The following is a 24,278-nucleotide window of genomic DNA, read 5'->3' on the forward strand; positions in this document are numbered from 1 at the left end:
TGTGTTCAGGGAACAGCGGCCGCAGCCGGAGTGTTATCGCGGACGGACAGCTGACGCTTTCAGGGGGAAAGAAGCCGAAAGATCCCACATCGGGTCCGGGATCGGGGATCGGCCTGGGGTCCGGGGCTGGGACTGGGACTGGGGTCGGGGATCGGCCTGGGGTCGGGGGCTGGGGCTGGGGTCGGTGAGGGGACCGGAGCCGGGAGGGGTGACCGGGCCCGGGCCCGCCATGCTCAGTCAGAGCTCTCTCCAGGACTCCCTGGACGGCGATGAGAAGGAGGCGGACTCGGAGCCGGTGGAGGAGCCGCAGCAAACGGACGCTTACTACAGCCTGTACCGGAGGCAGAGGTCAAGGCCAGCCGCCATTCATTTCTCCTCTCTCTGTTGGCCTCCTTGCCCCCCTCCCCCCCTTTCCCCCTCCCCCCCTTTCCCCCTCCCCCCCTTTCCCCCTCCCCCCTTTCCCCCTCCCCCCTTTCCCCCTTCCCCCCTCCCCCCTTTCCCCCTTCCCCCCTCCCCCCTTTCCCCCTTCCCCCCTTCCCCCCTTTCCCCCTCCCCCCTTCCCCCCTTTCCCCCTCCCCCCTTCCCCCCTTTCCCCCTTCCCCCCTTTCCCCCTTCCCCCCCTCCCCCCTTTCCCCCTTCCCCCCTTTCCCCCTTCCCCCTCCCCCCTTTCCCCCTTCCCCCCTCCCCCCTTTCCCCCTTCCCCCCCTCCCCCCTCCCCCCCTTTCCCCCTCCCCCCTTTCCCCCCTCCCCCCTCCCCCCTTTCCCCCCTCCCCCCCTCCCCCCTTTCCCCCCTCCCCCCCTCCCCCCCCTCCCCCCTCCCCCCCTTTCCCCCTCCCCCCCCTCCCCCCTTTCCCCCTCCCCCCTTTCCCCTTTCCCCCTTTCCCCCTCCCCCCCTTTCCCCCTTCCCCCCCTCCCCCCTTTCCCCCTTTCCCCCTTCCCCCCTTTCCCCCTTCCCCCTCCCCCCTTTCCCCCTTCCCCCCTCCCCCCTTTCCCCCTTCCCCCCTCCCCCTTTCCCCCCTTTCCCCCTTCCCCCCCTCCCCCCTTTCCCCCTTCCCCCCTTTCCCCCTTCCCCCTCCCCCCTTTCCCCTTCCCCCCTCCCCCCTTTCCCCCCTCCCCCCCTTTCCCCCCTCCCCCCCTCCCCCCCTCCCCCCTCCCCCCCTCCCCCCCTTCCCCCCCTTCCCCCCCTCCCCCCTTCCCCCCTCCCCCCTTTCCCCCTTCCCCCTTCCCCCCCTCCCCCCCCCCCCCCCCCCCCCCCCCCCCCCCCCCCCCCCCCCCTCTACCCCCCCCCCCCCCCCCCCCCCTCCCCCCTCTTCCCCCCCCCACACCCCCCCCCCCCCCCCCCCCCCCCCACCTCCCCCCCTCCCCCCCCCCCCCCCTCTCCCCCCCCCCCCCCCCCCCCCCCCCCCCCTCCCCCCCCCTCCCCCCTCCCCCCCCCCCCCCCCCCCCCCCCCCCCCCCCCCCCCCCCCCCCCCCCCCCCCCCCCCCCCCCCCCCCCCCCCCCCACCTCCCCCCCCCCCCCCCCCCCCCCCCACCTCCCCCCCCCCCCCCCCCCCCCCCCCCACCCCCCCCCCCCCCCCCCCCCCCCCCCCCCCACCCCCCCCCCATCCCCCCCCCCCCCCCCCCCCCCCCCCCCCCCCCCCCCCCCCCCGCCCCCCACCCCCCCCCCCCCCCACCCACCCCCCCTCCCCCCTCTCCCCTCCCCCCTCCCCCCTCCCCCTCCCCCCTCCCCCTCCCCCCCTCCACCCCCTCCCCTCCCCCCCTCCCCCTCTCCCCTCCCCCCCTCCTCTACCCTCCCCCCTCGCCCCTCCCCCCTCCCCCCTCCCCCCTCCCCCCTCCCCCCTCCCCCTCCCCCCTCCCCCTCCCCCCTCCCCCCTCTCCCCTCCCCTCATCCCCCCCCCCTCCCCCTCCCCCTCCCCCCTCCCCCCTCACCCCCTCTCCCCTCTCCCCCTCCCCCCTCCCCCCTCCCCCTCCTCCCCCCTCCCCCCCTCCCCTCTCCCCCCCTCCCCTCTCCCCCCATCCCCCACCCTCCCCCCCATCCCCCCCTCCCCTCTCCCCCCTCCCTCTCCCCCCCCTCCCCTCTCCCCCCTCCCCTCTCCCCCCTCCCCTCTCCCCCCCTCCCCTCTCCCCCCTCCCCTCTCCTCCCCTCCCCTCTCCCCTCCCCTCTCCCCCCTCCCCCCTCCCCCTCTCCCCCTCTCCCCCTCTCCCCTCTCCCCCCTCCCCCCTCCCCCTCTCCCCCCTCCCCCTCCTCTCCCCTCTCCCCTCTCCCCCCTCCCCCCTTCCCCCTCCCCCCCTCTCCCCTCTCCCCCTCCCCCCTCTCCCCTCTCCCCCTCCCCCCTTCCCCCTCCCCCCCTCCCCCTTCCCCTCCCCCCCTTCCCCCTTCCCCCTCCCCCCTTCCCCTTCCCCTTCCCCCCCTTCCCCTTCCCCTTCCCCCCCCTCCCCCCCCTTCCCCTTCCCCCCCCTCCCCCCCCTTCCCCTTCCCCCCCTCCCCCCCTTCCCCTTCCCCCCCTCCCCCCCTTCCCCTTCCCCCCCCTCCCCCCCCTTCCCCTTCCCCCTCCCCCTTCCCCCCCCTCCCCCCCCCTCCCCCTTCCCCCCCCTCCCCCTTCCCCCCCCTCCCCCCCTTCCCCTTCCCCCCCTTCCCCTTCCCCCCCCTCCCCCCCTTCCCCTTCCCCCCCCTTCCCCTTCCCCCCCCTCCCCCCCTTCCCCTTCCCCCCCCTCCCCCCCTTCCCCTTCCCCCCCCTCCCCCCCTTCCCCTTCCCCCCCTCCCCCCCTTCCCCTTCCCCCCCTCCCCCCTTCCCCTTCCCCCCCTCCCCCCTTCCCCTTCCCCCCTCTCCCCCCCTTCCCCCCCCTCCCCCCCTTCCCCCCCCCTCCCCCCTTCCCCCCCTCCCCCCCTTCCCCCCCTCCCCCCTTCCCCTTCCCCCCCTCCCCCCTTCCCCTTCCCCCCCCTCCCCCCCCTTCCCCTTCCCCCCCTCCCCCCCTTCCCCTTCCCCCCCTCCCCCCCTTCCCCTTCCCCCCCTCCCCCTTCCCCTTCCCCCCCTCCCCCCCTTCCCCCCCCTCCCCCCCTCCCCCCCCTCCCCCCTCCCCCCCTCCCCCCCCTCCCCCCCCTTCCCCCCCTTCCCCCCCTTCCCCTTCCCCCCCCTCCCCCCCTTCCCCCCCTCCCCCCCTTCCCCCCCTTCCCCCCCTCCCCCCCTTCCCCCCTTCCCCCCTTCCCCCCTTCCCCCCCTTCCCCCCTTCCCCCCCTTCCCCCCTTCCCCCCCTTCCCCCCTTCCCCCCCCTTCCCCTTCCCCCCCCTTCCCCTTCCCCCCCTCCCCCCCTTCCCCCCTCCCCCCCTTCCCCCCCTCCTCCCCCTCCCCCCCTCCTCCCCTTCCCCTTCCCCCCCTCCTCCCCTTCCCCCCCTCCTCCCCTTCCCCCCCTCCTCCCCTTCCCCCCCTCCTCCCCTTCCCCTTCCCCTTCCCCCCCTCCTCCCCTTCCCCCCCTCCTCCCCTTCCCCCTCCTCCCCGCTTTCCCCTTCCCCCCTCCTCCCCGCTTTCCCCTTCCCCCCTCCTCCCCGCTTTCCCCTTCCCCCCTCCTCCCCGCTTTCCCCTTCCCCCCCTTTCCCCTTCCCCCCCTTTCCCCTTCCCCCCCTCTTTCCCCTTCCCCCCCTCTTTCCCCTTCCCCCCCTCTTTCCCCTTCCCCCCTCCTCCCCGCTTTCCCCTTCCCCCCTCCTCCCCTTCCCCTTCCCCCCCCTCTCCTCCCCTTCCCCTTTCCCCTCTCCTCCCCTTCCCCTTTCCCCTCTCCTCCCCTTCCCCTATCCCCTCTCCTCCCCTTCCCCTTTCCCCTTCCCCCCCCTCCTCCCCTTCCCCTTCCCCCTTCCCCCCCCTCCTCCCCTTCCCCTTCCCCCCCTCCCCCCCTCCGCCCCTTCCCCCCCTCCCCCCCCTCCCCCCCCTCCCCGCTTTCCCCTTCCCCCCCTCCCCGCTTTCCCCTTCCCCCCCTCCCCGCTTTCCCCTTCCCCCATCCCCACCCACCCCGCTTTCCCCTTCCCCCATCCCCACCCACCCATCCTCCCCACTGCCCTTGCTCCCCCATCTCCCTGATGTGCATCTGTTGTTTATTTCCCCGCATTGACAACAGCATCCATGCTTCAAAAGAAAGATTTCATTGGCTCCTGAATATCCTGTTGGATTTATTGACCACAGAATCATAATTGTGGCATGTAGTTCTCAGAGAGTTACAGAGAGATACAGCTTAGAAACAGGCTGTTTAGCCCGCTGACAATCATCAACCACCCAGTTACACTAACCCTATATTAATTCTATTCTTGCAATATTCTATTAACTCCCCTCTACCACTCACCAACACTGGGGGCAATTTACAGTGGGCAATTAATCCAACAACCTGCACATCTCTGGGATGTGGGAGGAAACCCACACAGTCACGGAGAACATGCAAATTCCACACACACATCTTTGGAGATCAGGATTGAACCTGGGTCTTTGGCACCGTGAGGCAGCAGCTCTGGTGTCCATGGGAATTAGAAACATCCTTTCTGTGTCTATTCTCTGTCTAACCCTTCGATGACCTGAAAGACCATCTCTCCCTGAGTTCCATCCTTCCCTAAAGGTGTAACCTCTCACTTCCAGCATCATTCTTCATCCTGCCTCTACATCCATTATATAATACGGAGAACACAAACTGTTCACTGCACTTCAAAGGGTCAACCAATGTTCAGAGCAATTTTCTCATAGTTTGCCTTATGTCATCGGAAAAACACCATTTTGCCCATCGAGTGTTTGCTGACTCTCATAGCAATTCCATTCCCCACTTATTCCCCATAACCCACTCTCCACACGTCCATCAATATCCCAGCCTCTGATTCTCTCACCAGCCTCTACACTGGGGGCTACTTACAATAGCCAATCAACTCACGAACCAGCACATCTTTTGAGACGTGAGAGGTAACTGGAGGTGGGAGGTGGTCGACACAGGTGGTCGGAGAGAGAATAAGCAACTCCACACAGATGTCACTGGAGGTCAGAATCAAACCTGGGTCACTGGAGCTATGAGGCATCTTCACTGCCTGCTGTGTCCCTTTCAACATAAGGTTAACATAAGTACTCTGCCTTTTAATTCTATCCTCCTATAAACTCCAATGCTTTGACTTTTTATGCTTTTATTATTAATTAATGTGCCTGTGCTCCATGATCACACTGCCCTTCTATCCCTTTTAGACATTTAATTTCCATTGTATTTGTGGCTTCCTTATTCTTCCACTAAAATGTACCACTTCACAGTTACCTACATTGAATTGCCAGTCACATGCCCAATTCTGCAAGATTATTAATGCCTTAGTCACAGTCGTTCTCTTTTAACCACAACCCTAATTTATACAGTGAATGGGACTTGGTTCTAGACATTATTCATAGATTTTTTTTTTAATGAGGAGGGCCCTTTAAGATCAGCACTGATGGATGGCTCAGTGCCATCCCTATTGGTCCAGTGAAACCAGGCCAATGTTGGTCATGTAGTAGAGGGGGTGATGTGTGAGCAAGGGACAGCTGTCAGGAGGTACAGGTTACATCTTTATAACAGCAATCTCCAGGTAAAATAATGGAGGAAGAAGTCTGGAATCATCGATGCCAATTGCAGTTTGTAGTCGGGGAATTTCTGTTTCTATGGCTAGGTAAACTAGATGGAGTGAATGGCCTATGTACCTTTACTGATCTCTGATCTTCCTCATTTACATGAGGTAGATTTTTTTAAAGTAAGATATATTCATTACTCTTTTATTGGAAAGTCAAGAAAAATTTGGTCAAGGTGTTGCACCTTTTATAAAAGTGGTTCTTGTGGCTCTTAACAATAAGCTGAGGCAAAAATGGAACAGGTCGGGGAAAAGCTACAAAATCAGCTTGCACGGATAAAAAGGAAAAGAAAGGCAAAACAGTGCTGCATAGGAAGCAAATCGTTACACACAGGAAAATCTAAATAAGAAAATGTGAATAAAGATTGCATGGCTATTTCGAATTCTTGAAAACCAGCACAGGACATCTTACACGGAAAGAGGCCTTTTAAGGATGGTTAAAGCAACTTAAAGGAGAATGGGAGTTGTTAGAGCCCTGTGTCTGTAGCCTGAATACAACATGCAAGACTTGTCAATTTAGATGAAGCCTGTTGAGAAAAAGTAAATGGTTGTAATTAGAAAAGAGGAGGGGTGGCAGGCCTGGAACCTTGGAGTGTAGATTAATCTGGAAGAGGGATGGAAAGTTTAGACACACAGACTCGGGTTCTCTTGGACAAAAGTGAAGCAGAAAAGATGTATAAAATGTATCACATTTGCTGAAATGATTAAAAGCAAACCTGGCAGATTTGTGCATTAAAGATTCCATTCATGAATCACATCAAGACCCATATAAACCAGATTAAGTAATGAGATTAACCTATGCCAGATTGGCTGCTTGTACTGAACGGAACACGGTGCTAGTGCAGATCATCAGAATCATGCCACTGTGTTCTATGTGCTGCAGGCTTTCTGAGCTTGTGCATAGTAACGGTCTTAGCTGCTGCAGGCTGGTTCCCGGCAACCCGGTTTATGAATGCTTCCTTCCATCCAACTTGGAACTCACTTGAGTAGATAAAATGAAAATAGTAGCATTTATCATAACCGATTACTGCAAGAATGGTACCAACCTGCAGGAAAGTGAGGGGTGCATTTTCAAAGTGGAGTTGTATAGTGTTTACAACACAGAAAAATGTCAGTTAACACAATTGGTCCAAGCATATTTTAATGCTCTACATGAGCCCACTCCTACCCTTGAATGTTTCCTTCTATTCTTTCCTCACATGTTAATCTAGATTCTTTTTAGTGATGCTGTGCACCTTGACAACAATTTACGGTGCCTATTCTCACCCTGTCTAGGGAAAGAAACGTGCCCTTAATTCTTCAGTACATTCACTTTGGAGAATTCTCTTGCTCTTTGAACACTTGATAGAGCCTTGTTTTAATGTCTCATTTGAAGCAGGCTCCTTCAACAGTGCAGCCCACTCTCTGCATCACAGTGTGAGTGAGCCTGGATTATGTATTTAAGTCTTGGGGGGGGGGGGGGTGGAATGCTTAAATCCTTGCCCTTCTGACTCAGAGGTGGTGTACTACCCTCTGACACAGAATACAAGTGGATATGGCAATAGAGGAATAACCACAAATCATATTACAGGTCTCAGCAACCAGGAGACCTTGGAGATGTGGGGCACAGAAGAACTGGATCATCAGACACTTTCCCCAAGGAAACAATGTCTCAGGAGGATCTCAGGTAATGGAAGCTAGTGGTCTGTTCCCGCACATAAATGTTGTCCTATTAAAATTCATGTGACACCGCTGCAGGACAGAATTCTTAACATTCTGTATTTGAGGGTAAGATGCAAGTAATGTAAATGTAATACAGTGTTAGTTTTGGAATGAATATTGACTGCCTGTGACAGATCAAATGGTTCATTCAGCGAAGTGTTGCTTTGTATTGTCCCACTCTTCCTGGTTGGACCTGAAACTACATTGGGGTTTGGATCTTAGTTCTCTAGGCCAATAATGTAGCCACTACAACACCACGTCAGCCTTGCTTTCCTCGTCCGTTCTTTAACTATGCTGGATGGTGCACCTGAGAACCTTAAAGAACTTGATTAACCAATGCTATGTTGTCTAGACACCAAAACATTCCCACAGTGCCTTTCGCAATCTAAGTGCTTTATTACTAATCAAGCTACTTTTAAAATATGTCTCTATTGTTATATAGACAATTTGCATATTGCAAACAATACAGTAATCAGTAATCTGTTTTAATGTTGGTTGAAGGATAAATATTGTCAAAAACTAAAGCTTTAAGATACCCAAGTGATAGAACATAGAACGTTACAGCACAGTACAGGCCCTTCGGCCCACAATGTTGTGCCGACATTTTATCCTGCTCTAAGATCTATCTAACCCTTCCCTCCCACATAGCCCTCCACTTCTCTATCATTCATGTGCCTATCCTAGGGTCTCTTAAATGTCCCTAATGTATCTGCCCCCACAACCTCTGCCGGCAGTGTGTTCCACGCACCCACCACTCTCTGTGTAAAAATAAACTTACCTCTGACATCCCCCTTATACCTTCCTCCAATCACCTTAAAATTATGGCCCCTCGTGTTAGCCATTTTCACCTTGGGAAAAAGTCTCTGACTGGTGATATTTTTGGATTTAGCCTTCTAAAACAAGCCATGTACAATTACAGAGCACTGGTTAACTCCTGACCGTATCCCAAATGTATAAACACTCACTGGATTTACAAGTTACCAGTCACTCAGCATGGCTGGGTCAAGGTTGGGAATTAGTGTGGGCCAGGGATGTGGTAGTGAATTAAGTTTCCTTAAGTATCTTGAGGTTCAAATAATTCCAGCTGTCTGACATCATGCAGAAAGCCATTCTCAATCACCACATGTCCATATGACTGACTTCCCTTTTGGTGTTGTCAATATGGTCATGATTTTTAAGACCATTTTTTGGGGTCTGAATGGCCTGATGTGGACTATGTGAGGCATAGGGGTGAATGGACGCCAGAGTGAATATTTAGGTTTTTATGACAGTCCAGCAAACTCTTACTGGTTTTCCATTTTTATAGTTTCTTAATAAATTGAACTCAACATCTGAACCTACATTGAGGCTTTAGTTCTTTAGACCAGTAACATAACACTACAACACTTGTGCCAAGCTTGTCTTCAACATCCACTGCCATGTCTAACCTGATTGAGAGCTGACCTCTTCTTGCTCTCAGGATCTTCTCGAAGGGCTTGCTACAGCAGTGCCTCCAGTACCTGATAGAGAATGGCCACTGTGATTCCTTGGGGAACATTTCTTTGATTGGATAACAATAGGTGATTAGGTGATCAATTTATTATCCCCTATTGTTTTTTGGGTTCAATAACTATACAAGGCGACTTTATTCAGTTCCCGAAATGTGAGCCTCCTCCTTCTCTGAGCATTGGGTTATGTGTCTGAATGTGAAATCTTGTCCGTTGAAGGTTATTATTTGTGTGACCCTTTTGTTCTGTTTGGCTGAATGATGAAGCCCTTCTGTTTTCTGCAGCCTCTCTTTGTTGGCCTCCAACTTGTCTGTCATGGCTGAAACAGAGCTTCGAACATTCATGGTAAAACGTCTCAGTAAAGGAACACTTTTTGCTGGAATGGGCACTATAGTAGCAGTGGACTTGAGGTAAGAAAGATGTAAAGAGGTACAGTTGTAAGGAGATTTCCATAACCTCAGCATATTCCCACAGCACTTTACAAGTTACACTCAACAAATTACGTTTTAAAATGTAATTGTTATAAATTAAGGAAGTTCAGTGATTAATTGATCCTTCAACAACAGCAGTGTGATAATTTGTTTGGTGATGCAGGTTGAAAAATAATGATCTGTACATTGGAGAAAACTTCAGCTAGTGCCATGAGCTCTTTGGATAGAACAGATAGATCTTGGTTTAATGTCTTGGCTGAAAGCCATCACTTCATCAGTGCAGCACTTGCTGTGTATTACACTGAAATGTTAACCTAGCTCTTGGGCAGTGGTGTGACTAGAACCCACATTCTCAGAGATGAGAAAGCTAATAGTAAACCAAGCTTCTGCTCTGAATGCAAGAAGAAATTAATTCAAATTCTCAAACTGCCCCAGTAACATAACTTACAACACCTAACCCTAGCCCGCTGCCACGTTTCAATAGATTGAGAGATGACCTGGTATTGGTAGAAGTGAAACTCTAACCAACACAGTAATTTATCTTTTAAATTTTTTTTATTCATAGTAGAGATTTGGGCTTTGCTGACAAGGCATGCATTTATTGCCCATTTCTAGTGGCCTTGAGAAGCTGGTAATGAGCCACCTTCTTGAACCACTGAAGATCTAGTGATGGTAATTCCGAAATATTGTTGAGAGAGATCCAGGGTTTAGACTCCAAAACGTTGAAGGACTGCTGACATATTTCCATATCAGGATGGGGTGTGACTTGGAGAGGAACCTGCAGGTGGTAGTGCTCTCCTACACCTGCTACGCTTGTCCTTCTTATTGGTAAAGGTCGCAGATTGGGAGGTGCAGTCGGAGTAGAAGGTACATGTTGCGGGCTCTGTGTGCCAGTAGTGGAGTGAAGTCTGATCCCCAAAGGTTGAGGACTGGAAACATTTCAGAAGTCAGCAAAGGAAGGATATGTGAATAGGCTAGCAAATGACATGAAATAAATTGCAAGAGATTCTATAGATATGTAAAAAGGAAAGGATTAGCTAAATTAATGAGGATCCCTTACAGACAGAGACTGGGGAAATTATACTGCAGAATAAGAAAAAGACAGAGAAATTAAATAAATATTTTGAGTCTACATCAAGAAATAGTGGAGGACCATAGATCTAGAGTAAATAAGTATCCTAAAGGAATGAGCATTAGCAGAAAACTAGTCTGTGAGAAATTAATGGAGATACGAGAGACTGCAGGGGCTGGAATTTGGAGCAACAAACTATCTGCTGGAGGAACTGAAAGGTGATAAATCCCCAGGATCAGATGAGCTGCATTCTCAGGTATGGAGATAGTGGATGCACTGGTTGTTACCTTTCAAAATTCCAGGATCCTGGAATAGCTGCATATATTGGAAGGTAGCTAATGTAAGAAAGGAGAGAGAGTGAAAACGAGGAAATATAGTGTGTCACTAGAAGGGAAAATGCTGGAATCTATAACTAATAAGTGGTTTAAGAGCACCTGGAAAATACAATGGAATTGGACAAAGTTAACATCGAATTATGAAAGGGAAATCATGTTTGCAAATGTTGGAATGTTTTGGGGTGGTAGCTAGCAGAAGAGATGATGTGGTTGATGTGGTGTGTTTGCACTTTCAGATGACCTTTGATGACCTGCCACATAAGAATTTATGGAACAAAATTAGAGCGCACTGTGTTGGTGGTAGTTTACTCTTCAGGGACTGAGGGTTAGTTCATGGATATAAAACAGTAGGAATTAGATGCTCACTTACGGGTTGAGAGCCGGTGACGCAGGAGCCTCTGGTGTTCGTCGACATCAGTGATTTGGACAAGGAGACCAAGGGTGATCTAATCTGTTGATGATACAAAACTAGCCAGCAGCGTGTGCTGTGAGGAGGGTACAGGGAGGCTTTGGAGGATATAGACAGGGTATCTGAATGGGCAATGGCATGGCAGGTGGAATATAACATGGAAAAATGTGCAATCATCTACTTCAGTTAAAAAAAATTAGAAAAATGGAATATTTTTAAATGGTGAAACATTGAAAAGTGCTGGTGTTCAGAAGGACCTGGGTGTCCTTGAACCCAAATCACTGAAAGCTAACGTAGAGATTCAGCAGCCAATTAGGAAGGCAGACAGTAGGTTGGGTGGGAGCGGGCAGTGGTGCAGTGCTAATGGGCATGTGAGAAAGAATGGGTTACAGGGGAATAGGTAGGAGAATGGGATTGCTCTGAGGGCTAGCATGGATTTTATGAGCTGAATAGTCTCTTCCTGTAATGTAAGGAAGTATGAAAATAATATGATTAATTGTAAGAAAGTGGTGGGAAGGTAAATGGTGAAGCAGATATGGTGAAGCATCCTGCTTTTGACCCTTGTGTATGTATTGGACGTTACTGCCCACATTTCAAGCAAAGACAAAACTCGCATGAAATCACAGAGCAGGTCTCAAGGATCAGCGATTTTGTCACAATGTTTTATCTAAAGAACTCTCACTGAAACATATTCGGCAAGAGGAGTGCTGCAGTTGTTGAAGTTCTGGTGCTTCTCTTGGTGGCGGTGAGTAGTGACGTTTACAGGTGACCTCCAGTAGATGTATAACGTCAGTGATGTAAAGTGAACGTCTGTGCAAAACTAAAGTGTGTCTGTTTTCAGCATTGCCGAGCAGCCTGTTGCTTGTTACTACTGCCTCCTTCATCAGGACCAGCCTCCAGGGGCACAAGGTGACAAACTGGAGTCCGAAGATGTGGTCACTGATTATGTTCTCTGCTTTCTGGGAAGTACTGAGAAGAGCCTTGAACTATATCCTTCAAAGGCACAGACCCCTGACAAGTTTATCCCATGACTTTTGAAGGCCAGGAGGTCCTAGGTTTGTGCTGTGTTAGCTGAACGGAGACAAAGCTGCACTGAGGGGAAGGGGCTCTGTGCTCTGGCTGGTATTCTCTCACCTACACAACAGATACTATTGGGCATGTGTGTGTGGGTGACAGTACAGGAACACACTGGAAAACGTAGGTGAATGGGCAAGGCTAAGCGCTGAACCTTTCTGCAGAGGAGAAAGGAAAATGGAGAAAAACGGAGATTTCATTTTTATAACACCTTTTACGTCCCTTTTAGGGAGTCTCAAAGCACCTTACACCCATTGAAGGGTATAGTTATATACCCATTGTTAACATCATAGTGTCAGACACCACAGAAATGGTCCTCTCAGACCACCAAGTCCATGTTGACCACCAAGCATCCATTTACACTAATCTCATTTTATTCTCCCCACATTCCCATCAGCTCCCCCAAGATTTTACCATTCATTTGCTCACTAGGGGCAATTTACAGCAGCCAATTACCTACCAGCCTGCGTGTCTTTGGGATGTGAGGGGTAACCGGAGAACCCAGAGGAAACCCATGCGATTGCAGGGAGAACCTGCAAACTCCACACAGAGAGTGCTGGAGGTCAGGACTGAATCTGGGTCATCGGAGCTGTGAGGCAATAGCTCTACCAGCCGCACTGATGTGTCATAGAATCATACAGCACAGAATGCGTCTCTCAGCCTACCATGTCCACGCTGACCGTCGTGTGTATCTCTACAAATCCCATTTACCGACACTTGGTCCATAACCTTCTATGCTTTGGCAATTCGAGTGCTCATCTAGATGCTACCTAAATTTTTTGAGAGTCTCTGCCTCTTAGGCAGTGCATTCCAGATCCCAACCACCCTCTGGATGAAATTGTCCCCCCTCTGATCCCCTCTGAACCTCCTACCCCTTACCCTAAATCGTCCAGTTTTAGATGCCACTGTTAGGACATAGAACATAACATTATGGGGAAAACTTCCCTACTGTCTACCCTATCTATACCCCCTCAGCATTTTGTTCAGGCTCCCCTCAGGCTCTGCTGCTCCGAGGAAAACAAACCCAGCCTATTCCGTCTCTCCTCATGACTGAGACGTTCCATCCCAGGCATCATCACCCTGGTGAATCTCCTCTGCACCCTCTATGGCGCTGTCCCAGGTGTAGGAAATGTGGCAGCCAAGCTGCACACAGCAAGCAGTGTGACAAAGCATAATGTGCTAAAGCCTACTTCCCAGAACGTCCCTGGAGAGCTGCACATCAACCAGAGCAATTGGCCTCGATGCTACAGGCTAACAAACTGCAGAAAATCAGCCAGGGTCCCTGCTTAAGGTCACTGTCCAGCTCAAGGTTCAAGCTACTTTATTATCATTCACCCATATGCTATAAAAGCACACGGAGGAACGAAATGTCGTTTCCCCCAGACTCTCACGACAGAGGACATACAATAGAACAGAGGACATACAATAGACACAGACAAAAAATTGTGCAAGTACAAATAGTGCAAAAAACGGTATATACAGGATACAAATTTAGTGCAGAGTTAGTGCAAAACCGAGTTGGACGAAGAAAATACAGAACTCAGTGTGTTGCACTAAATGTATAAACATGTTCAGCGGCAGCCAAAGTTCTTACGCCGTTGTGCAAACCAGGGCTTTTGACACGGCATTTGTCTGAAACTGTCTCCAGGGTATTCAGGAGCCTGACATCCTGGGGGAAAAACTGTTGTACAGTCTAGTGGTTCTGGCCCGGATGCTCCGGTACTGCTTGCCAGACGGCAGTGGGACAAATAGGTCATGGGAGGGATGAGAAGGGTCATCTATGATTCTGCAGACCTTGCGTGTGCACCGTGTGTTATAAATATCCAGGATGGAGGGAAGAGGTACTCCAATGATCTTTCCTGCTGTGCTCGCAATTCTCTGCAAAGACTTACGGTCAGAGATGTCACAGTTACCGTCCCAGGCAGAGATGCAGCTGGTCAGGACACTCTCAATGGTACCCCTATAGAATGTGGTGAGGGTGGGGGAGCCATTCCCCCTGATGCTCACCTGCTCAGTTATCTGCTGAACTCACTGAAAGGTCTTGCACCTATGGGAGACCACACTGTGCTCTTGGATTTTCCCCTCAGCTGCAAGGAGACACCTTTGTACTGGATGACAGGGACAAAATGGAATCCAGGTTTTATGGCAGTGAAAAGTGCAGTCTGTGTTATCTCATTGTGATGCTGATATTGATTTGCTTAACAAGAACATACTTTCAGAATCGAGTTGGATAAGTATGCACAGGGGTTACAGCTTTACTTGTGTGCTAAGGTAAGGGAATTTTCAGTTTACATTGAAAACCCAACCAGTCCATGCTGGCATTTATCTGCCATGCCTGCTCTGTTTGTTCTTATCTCCTTTAAAGCCTATCCAACAAGTTTAAATATTGACATGTCCTTGCTTCTGTAATTAGGTGCTGGAATCTACAACCTTTCAACCCTGAAGCACTCCTAATCTTGTCATAGATTTCATACGTTTAATCTTGTATCTAAATCTGCTCAGTCAATAGAAACAATCTGGTCCTATCACCTGTATCCCATCTCTGCATAATTTAAAATTTCTCCATCAAATTGCCCTTTGTGTCCTATTGTTCTAATGAGAATATTCCCATTTCTTCAAACATTTTTTCAGATCTCTACACCTTTGTACAGGGCAACTTTCGTGGTAAACCTGCAATGGGATCTTTTTCTTGCATTTTGACCTGTCCAAAGTGTGGAGCCTAAATACTGTACAGAGACCACCAACTGTGGTCTTACCAGGGTTTTAAGGTTCACTATTGCATCCACTCAGTTTTAATGTCTCATGGAACTGAAACCCTAAATCTGCCATCCACTACACTCCCAAAAGATCTGGAAATTGTGTTTTTTTTAAACCACTTTTGGAGTTGACCTGTTAGAGAGTGTGTGAAGTTTCAATCTTGCTTTTTTGAAGGCTGGGGAAAGTTAATATGTGCTGCTATTTGTTTAATTTAAATGTTTTGGTGCTATCTGTTGTCTCCACCAGTCTTTTAAGATCACTCCATGACCTCATTCCTCCTTCCAGTTTTTGCCTCCTGACCACCCCAAATTTCATGGCTTTAATGTTGGCAGCTGTCCGTTCAGCAGCCAGAGCAGTGAAATCCCCTCCCTAAACCTCTCCCTCTTCCTCTTGCTCTTTCTCCTCCTATTAAGATGCTCCTTAAAACGTTGTAGGCACTATATAGATGCTAGCTGTTGTTATCTCAGTGCAGACTGTGTAATGAAGCCCCATCCTTCATGGTTTACTACTCACCAGATTAAACTTGTCCGCAGCCACTCTTTAACTTTGTGTTCCTCAGGCCGATGCTGCAGAGCTGCACACCCAGCCGTACCTGAGCAGCTGGTACGACGACGCTGTGCTCTACGTTCAAAGGGTGGTGCAGCTGTTCCAAGACAGGCTTTCAATCCTGCTACGGGCTGTGAGTACTGATCCAGAAAATCGGGGTGGTGTCGTTAACAGTGTACTCATGACGATGAGAGGTGGCCTTTTTTCTTCGCTGGCCTCACCCTCCATCTGAGACTTGCTAAAGTGGTCTTTGTAAGTCTTCAAGTTTCAGCGGGATGTTTGACTCTATACTGTGACTGATCCTATCCTTTCCAAAGATCCAAACACGTGCTCCCTAGGGGTTCACAAGATTGTGATGGGAATCCTTCCCCATTCCCTTGGAAGGCTTTACTGCTGCCCCAGCTAACTCAACCCAGATCATAAGTGCACAAGGAGATAATAAACAGGAGCAGTAGTCGTCTGTGGGACCTGTCAAGCATGCTCTGCCGTCCAATAATATTGGGACTGATCTAATCTTAGCCTCGTTTCTACATTCTTGGCTGTTCCTCATAACCCTTGATTCCCCTATGGACCAAAAATGTATCTCAACCTTTAATAAATTCATTGCCTCATCCTTCACAGCTCTCCTTCAAAAGTAAATTGGTTTATTATTGTCACATGTACTGAGGTACATTGAAAAACTTTGTTTTGCACGCCATCCATACAGATCATTTCATCACAACAGTGCATTGAGGTAGTACAAGGGAAAAGCAATAACAGAATGCAGAATATAGTGTTACAGTTCAGAGAAAGTGCAGTGCAGGCAGACAATAAGGTGCAAGGCTACAACGAGGTAGATTGTGAGGTCAAGAATCCATCTTATCGTGCAAGAGTACCGTTCAATAGTCTTGTAACAGTGGGACAGAAGCTATCCTTGAGCTTGGTGGTACATGCTTTCAGGCTTTTCTATCTTCTGCCCGATGGGAGGGGGGAGAAGAGAGAATGTCTGGGGGTGGGTGGAGTCTTTGATTATGCTGGCTGCTTTATCAAGGCAGCAAAAAGTGTAGACAGAGTCCATGGAGGGGAGGCTGGTTTCCGTGATGTGCTGGGCTGTGTCCACAACTCTCTGCAGTTTCTTGCGGTCACTTTTAGAGCAGTTGCCAAAGATTCACGACCCTCTGAGAAACTTCTCCTCATCTCCTTCTTAACTGGGTGACCCTTTGACTTGAAATTATCCCTCCTAATGCTGGATTCCCCCACAAGGAAAAACATCCTCTTGGCATCTACCCTGTTAAACCCATTCGGAATTTTTATGTTTTGGTAAGATCACCTCTCATTCTTCTATTCCAATGATTGTAGACCCAACCTGCACAGTTGTTCCTCATTGGACAATCCCTTCATCCCAAGGATTAATGTAATGAGCCTCTGAACTGCCTCCTATTTATCTTTTTTTAGATAAGATAAGATCTTCATTAGTCACATGTACATCAAAACACACAGTGAAATACATCTTTTGCGTAGTGATTTTGGGGGGCAGCCCGCAAGTGTTGTATTACAGTATAACCTCAGCTTTTAAGATAAGATATCTTTATTAGTCACATGTACATCGAAACACACAGTGAAATGCGTCTTCTTGCGTTACTGAGAATGTGCTGGGGGCAGCTCGCAAGCGTCGCCACGCTGCCGGTGCCAACATAGCATGCCCACAACTTCCTAACTCGTACTCCTTTGGAACATGGGAGGAAACCAGAGCACCCGGAGGAAACCCATGCAGACACGGGGAGAACGTACAAGCTCCTTACAGACAGCAGCGGGAATTGAACCTGGGTTGCTGGCACTGTAATAGCATTACACTAGCAACTCAACTGCATCAGAAACTACACATGTTATAAAGTTAACATTTACCTAATATCCATTTTGGGAGATGTGATATATCTGAAATTACAATGTAACCAGGGTCTGTATATCCCTCCTTAAGTAAAGGGACCAAAACTGTACTCCAGGTGTAGTCCCACCAAGCCTTGTACAATTCTTGCAAGACTTCTTACTCTTGTGCTGTTGGTAGTAAAGGCCAACATTCTCACTTAGCTGCACCTGCATTCTAACATTTTGTGTTTCGTGTATGTGAACACCCAGATCTCTCCGTACATTCTGTAGTCTCTCCATTTAAACAGCATTCAGCTGCACTGTCCTTTCCACCAAACTGGAAGTCCCATGGATTTGATCAGGTCTCTGTAACTTTTGCACTGGCTGTCATCTCACCCAGCAGCCACACATATGGCTCCCACTGGGCAGCAGCCTGAAGCATGATCGTGGCTGACTTTTCTTCCCTTCCAACTCCTCACACAGGAGCACAAGTCTGATGAATCCTGAACCCCTGCTGGAATGGACCCATCATCCTGACCCAGTTCAGAATCGAACCTTTCACCTCTCAGTATTTTTAATTTGTACTGTTCAAGGTGGCAGGGTAGCAAGGAGAAAGCCCAAAGTTGAACTGCATACCAAATCATTGAAGCTGTGGAATTTAGTTCTAGATGCCTTAATGTTAATGTGCACTCTAATATCCAGCTGTTGCAATTTTTTTAGGCTTTGAGTCACACTCCAGTTGAAGTTAAAGGTGCTGACAATAAAATAAAACAGGCTGTTGAAAGGTAAGAAATGCTCAGAACTGTAAATTGAATTTTGTACCCGTTAATTAGCACTGCTGTGCCTGGTAACCAATGTGTTGCTTATCAAGATGTCAGGTGACTTTTAACTTGCTGAGCTACTACTGGGTTCTCGTGCTCTTGCCTCCCCCCGCCCCCCACACCCTATCACCCCCTTCCTCCCCCCCCCCACCCCCCCACAGCCAAAGGCACTGAGATTAGCTCAGCAAAATCCAGGCATCAGAACTGCACGTTTGAGTCTGCACCTTTCTGTGCTCACAACTTGCCTTTCAAGTAGTAAGAAGTTCCAAGGTGTTTCACAGGAGTGTAATTGGGCAAGAACTGAGCTAAAGACATTGGTAGAAGGTTAATCCAGGAGGAGGTTTAGGAAGGAGAGGTTGGGATTGTTTACTGTGGAACAGGAGGCTGAAGGAAAATTTGAGATGTATTACGTTGCGAGGCTCAGACAAATCCATCCTATTCAGCCTAATTCCTCAACCGAGATGTCAATAACCAGGAGAATAGATTTGAGATAATTAGTTGAAGCATTAGAGGAAATTTCAGGAAAGCAAAGTCCCCGAGGTAATGGCAGGGATCTGGAATGCGCTGCACTTGAAAGGACTTGGAAATGTACGGCCACAGACCAAGAGTTATAAAGTGGAGATTGACCATAAGATATAGGAGCAGAATTACCCCATTCAGCCCATCGAGTCTGCTCCGCCATTCAATCATGGTGCCCAATGTGGCAATGAATTCCACAGATTCACTACCTTCTGGCTGAAAAAACTCCTCCTCATCTCAGTTATTAAAGGGACGTTCCTTTATTCTGAGGCTGTGCCCTCAGATCCTGGGCTCTCCCACTGATGGGAACATCCTCTCCACGTCCTCTCTATCCAGGCCTTTCAGTATCCGGTAGGTTTCAATGAGATCCCCCCTCATCCTTCTGAACTCCATCAAGTACAGGCCCAGAGATATCAAACACTCCTCATACGTCAACCCTTTCATTCCTGGGATCATTCTTGAGAACCTCCTCTGGACCCTCTCCAGAGCCAGCACATCCCTTAGATACAGGGCCCAAAATTGCTCATAATATTCCAAATGCGGTCTGACTAACGCCTTATAAAGCCTCAGCAGTACATCCTTGCTTTTATGTTCTAATTGTTCGAAATGAATGCTAACATTGTAGTTCCCTTCATTACTACTGACCAAATCTACAAGTTAACCTTAAAGGAATCCTGCACTAGGACTCCCAAGTCCCTTTGCACATCCGATTTCTGAATTCTCTCCCCATTTAGAAAATAGTCTCCACCTTTATTATTTCTACCATAACCCTACACTTCCCTACACTATATTCCATCTGACACTTTTTGCCCACTCTCCCAACCTGTCCAAGTTAGAATGGATGGCTCTGTTATGGCTGGCATGATCAATGGGTCAAATGGTCTCCATAAATTTCTGATACTGTGAGCGGTGAAGTCATGGGAGAGAACTCCAGAGTTCAGAGCCCAGTCTAAATCTGGCTAAATCACCTAGATTAGGAGAGAGAAGTACGAGAGGACATGGCTTTAGGGTGAAAGGGGGAAGGTTTAGGGTGAATGGGGGAAGGTTTAGGGGGAGCTTCTTCACTCAGAGTGGTGGGAGTGTGGAACGGGCTGCCATCTGACATGGTAAATGTGGGCTCACTCTTAAGTTTTAAGAATAAATTGGATAGATACATGGACGGGAGAGGTCTGGAGGGTTATGGACTGGGTGCAGGTCAATGGGACTAGCGGAATAAAGTTTTGGCACAGACTAGAAGGGCTGAATGGCCTGTTTTCTGTGCTGTAGTGTTCTATGGTTCTATGGCTGCCAATGTGCTGGAAGGAGTGAGGGGTAATCAACTTTAATCCGTTAGCTTGGCCGATTTACCTGACAGTTGATAATAACAAGGGTTAAAAAGAATTGCGGAAAACTGAGAAAATGTGAACAGCTTTTATAATGAACACTGAATCTTGGTCTGTTGTCAGGTTTCTCTGTGCTGCCAGTCTCCAGGGCCTGATGCAAGAGGACACTCAAGCTTCACTGTGTAAGGCAATGGCTGAGGAGCAGCAGAAAGCCATTGTTATAGACTGCAGTGGATCTACTCCCTCTTTCGAAAATGCAGGTAGGAACCTAAAAAGCCACTCGTCTCACTGAGCAGACTCTATTGCGTGGGAATCCTGAGTTTGCCTAAACCCGCTGTGCAGTGATCGCCAGTCAGTATAATGGAACAGCAGGTGGTACTTAGATATGCAGATGAGAAGTTGTAGGCTGTGCATTTAATGAGACTGTGGCAGAACAACTACTTTTTTCCCTCTCTCCGAAAGAGAATTTCAAATCCTCTGAACCAAGAAATTTACCCACATTTCAATCTTAAGTGACCAACTGCTTACATGAGACTAAGCCCTCAAATTCTGGACTCTGTTTAGGAGTAATCTGTTAAATACAAAAAAATGTTATTGTTTAAGTCGAGTTTATTGTCATATGCACAGGGGCAATGAAAAAAGCTTGCAGCAGTATCACATGTAAAGTACATCTACAAATGTGACACTAAGTTTACCACTTTACCATTTAATGTAACGGAGCAGCAGAGCTTCTAAAAATCGTTTAAGGATTTTGCTTCAGTGTTCTGTCTGGCCCTCACCACTGTAAACCTCTCAACTGGGCAACAGAAACACCTACTGGAGTTGATTGCCCAACTACTGGACTTACGTCCTCTGCTCTCTGTTCGTGCCAAAGCTGTGTTGATGGTGATTTCATTGGTATCAGTGGCCCTCTGACGCTGTAGTGAAGAGACAATTCTCAACATGAACTGACATAACACCCCAGCAGGTGTTCACTGTGCTTTCTGTTTCCTCTCTCTGCAAACAGTCTTCTAATGTCATTCTTGGGACAGCGCTGAATGGGGATGTTAGTTGACTGTTTTCTAATCTGGGGCAACAAAATTCCTGTGATTGGGATTAGAAGTTAGATCTGTGTGGACCTCTTTAGCTTACCTCCATCTTAATTTATTCAGCCAGCAGTTGGAGACAACAGACCGGCCACTTTGTAAAATGTCTTTGCCCTGTTATTCTGTGGGTGTCTCTTGTTCTCATCACTTTGTCTTTTCCTGCAGTGAGCAACAAGTTCTGTGAAGACTGGATTCCTTCCTTTTTAAACGGCCTGGAGAGTAGAAATCCTTTCCTCATCAGGCAAATTCTGGAGAACTTTAAATTGAAGGTGACACTGTCCAAGATTTAAGTTGCTTTTGCTTTCTCCAGCAGGTGTTCCTTAGGATCCAGGATTTGGTTCTGATTCTGGTGTTCATACTTGGGGTGTTTGCACATTTCTCTTTTCCTCTCCCGAATGTGCCAGTTCTTGTGTTGGAGTCCTGGAACACTGTCAATGCTCAGTCCTACCTTCAGGGCTCAAGTGTAGACCCAGGAGTGCTGTACTGGTGGTCACAGGTCACAGCTCTGTCACTATAATGTGCATTCACCAGTACTTTAATCCAGTCTACAGTATTGATAAGATAAGATTTCTTTATTAGTCACATGTACATCAAAACACACAGTGAAATGCATCTTTTGCGTAGAGTGTTCTGGGGGCAGCCCGCAAGTGTCGCAACGTTTCCGGCGCCAATATTGCATGCCTACAAATTTCCTAACCCATACATCTCTGGAATGTGGGAGGAAACCGGGGCACCTGGAGGAAACCCACGCAGACATGTGGAGAATGTACAAAACTCCTTACAGACAGCGGCGGGTATTGAACCCGGGTCTCTGGCGCTGTAATAGCATTACGCTAACCGCTACACTGCCATGCCACGTAACAGGACTGGTGAACACTCAGTAGGTCGGGCAGCATCTGTGGAGAGAGAGAGACGGTTGATATTTCAGGTTGCAAACCCTTCAAAAGAACTGGGAAAGTGTAAAAACAAGTTGTGGCGGCACGGTAGTGTAGCGGTTAGCGTAACGCTATTACAGCGCCAGCGACCTGGGTTCAATTCCCGCTGCTGTCTGTAAGGAGTTTGTACGTTCTCCCCGTGTCTGCGTGGGTTTCCTCCGGGTGCTCCGGTTTCCTACCACATTCCAAAGACGTACGGGTTAGGAGCTGTGGGCACGCTATGTTGGCGCCGGAAGCGTGGCGGCACTTGCGGGCTGCTCCCAGCATATTCTCAGTAAAGCAAAAAAACGCATTTCACTGTGTGCTTCGATGTACATGTGACTAATAAATAAGTATCTATATCTTATATATCCTTAAGTTGCAGAGAGGTTGGGGGAGGGGTGGATAGACCAAGGAATCTCTCAGAGTTGCCAAAGAGATCCCAGTGCTTACCGAACCATCCGGTTCATGCTGATGAAGGAGGTTAGAGAGAGAAAGCAAACCCAGGGACGTGACAAAGCTGTAACACACAGGTCAGAGCTGTTGAGGAGAACTGAAACCAAAGGAGAATACTGGAAATGTTCCACAGGTTGGCAGTGTCTGTGGGGAGAGTAAAAACTGGGCTGATGTTACCAAGGGAGTTAATACTGACTCATTTTTACAAGTTACACTCACCCCCCACACATGCACGGAGTTTTGTTTAACACCAGAATATACTGCTGGCAATCTACAGCAGCCAGCTGTTCCTCATATTGCAGTAACAAACTCTGCACAGCCAGAAACCCAAACCTTGGACCACTTTGTCCCAAAGGCCCAGTATCAGACCAGATTGTGTCTGACTCACTGAGCCACATGACAACTTGCTCACCATGTATGAACTGGATTACCGGTTACTTTCAATCTAATATTAACTCTCACCACACAGGCCATACAGGATATGAACAGTCTGAAGCGGTACATTCAACAGGCCGAGATGAACAACTACGCCCTGTTCAAGTGCTTTGTCTTTCTCAAGAACTGTGGCAATGGGGATGTCCTGCTGCGTAACGTTAAGGTGGAGCACATGGAGATGCCGGACGCTCGCAGTGTGGTGAAGGTGCTTGAGGAGTTCATGTACGAGGAAGGTGTGATTACTCCCTCTAACTAACGATCTATCCGTGTCAGACTTGCTTTAACAAAGACTTTACCTGTTGTGCTTCTTGTGGTGGAGCTTCATAGTCACTGATACTGTATTTGTCCAGCATTGCATGGAAACCTGTTTACTGACGCTTGTGAAGTGCCGCACAGGCAGTCTGTGACACGCGTGTCACTGTCGGCGGGTCGTGCCGCTCAGGCAGTCTGTGACACGCGTGTCACTGTCGGCAGGTCATGCAGCAGTATGACGTGGGGCTGTTTCTCTCCAATGCTGCAGGCAAACAGAGAAACAGATCCCTCAATGAAAGTCAGACTTGTGTAGTTGTAAAAAACCAAAAGGATTTACATTATGCCTCGGTTAAACATGGATCTCACCCCTCCCCGATTGAGGAGGGTCAGCAGAATACAGTCATTTACGTTTAACACCACAGGTCTGGAGTAACCAGTAAGGGATTCAGGGATTTGGGAACTCGCCCACGTCAGGAAGAAGGGCACAAACAGATGTGGTGTGGAACACTGCACACATTGACCAAAACAGCTCTGCCTGGGACAATTTTTGGAGTGATGATGTTCCCATAGGAGGGGAATGGGTTAAGTTGGGTTCCCTAACCGAGGAAGTGTGGAGGGAGAGGCAGTGAGAAGGAAGAGCAGGGAGAGAGATGAACAGAAAGGCAACTGTCTTTTTTTTAATGAAAGGGTTTCTGAAAAACTGATCATCGGAAAATATAACATGATGCATTCCAGAGTTATTTACCTTGGCTATCATTAATAGAGCTGATAATCTGATTGCTTAGAAACATGTAGAGAGCAATTTTAGTAAACGTTATCAACCAACACACTACTGGAGGAAATTGAAGCTCCTGAGACCTGTAGCATCACAGACTCAAGACTGACATTCTGAAACATCCCACACTGGAGTGTCTGCTATTAATCAATTGTAAACAGTTGCCATGTGGTCTAGGACTCTGCTATTTATGTGGCTGGTTAAAATCAAAATGTACTTCAAGTTTGTCTTGATTCCAAATAAAATTTTAATATTATGTGTTTTTTGGTGTAGTTCCATCTGCCTCTCTACTAACAGTACTTCAGTCTATCTTATGTTTTGTTAAGGAAAGACTATCTCAATTAATTAAAGTCGATGCTTAGTTGGCAAGGGTGCTGGTCGTCAGGTGGGTCATGTACTGCAGAGCACTGGTAGAGCCCAGATTGATG

The 24,278-nt window shown here is 49.6% G+C and overlaps 1 protein-coding gene across 2 annotated transcripts; it reads left to right on the forward strand.

The window, feature by feature from the left end:
- c18h17orf75 (chromosome 18 C17orf75 homolog) lies at positions 1–24,110 on the forward strand. Of its 2 annotated transcripts, none has more exons than XM_052033129.1 (10): positions 1–354; positions 7,185–7,280; positions 9,087–9,212; positions 11,891–12,037; positions 14,337–14,394; positions 15,440–15,559; positions 17,992–18,056; positions 20,057–20,193; positions 21,184–21,287; positions 22,858–24,110. In XM_052033129.1, exons 1-10 carry the CDS (start codon positions 230–232, stop codon positions 23,077–23,079), a joined length of 1,200 nt encoding a protein of 399 aa, XP_051889089.1. In that variant the 5' UTR covers positions 1–229; the 3' UTR covers positions 23,080–24,110. The 2 variants fall into 2 exon arrangements, with proteins under 2 accessions (XP_051889089.1, XP_051889090.1); XM_052033130.1 differs by having other exon boundaries at positions 1–348.
- Positions 24,111–24,278: the final 168 nt, after the last annotated feature.

Source organism: Pristis pectinata, chromosome 18, assembly GCF_009764475.1.
Source record: "Pristis pectinata isolate sPriPec2 chromosome 18, sPriPec2.1.pri, whole genome shotgun sequence".
NCBI lineage: Eukaryota > Metazoa > Chordata > Chondrichthyes > Rhinopristiformes > Pristidae > Pristis > Pristis pectinata.

What these genes read in the sequence shown, in the direction of transcription:
- c18h17orf75 (XM_052033129.1), top strand. Translation starts at nt 230, where the DNA reads ATGCTCAGTCAGAGCTCTCTCCAGGACTCCCTGGACGGCGATGAGAAG. An exon ending in ATAGTAGCAGTGGACTTGAG is followed by an intron (nt 9,213 to 11,890) that starts GTAAGAAAGATG and finishes GTCTGTTTTCAG; the next exon opens with CATTGCCGAGCAGCCTGTTG. An exon ending in TTTCAATCCTGCTACGGGCT is followed by an intron (nt 15,560 to 17,991) that starts GTGAGTACTGAT and finishes CAATTTTTTTAG; the next exon opens with GCTTTGAGTCACACTCCAGT.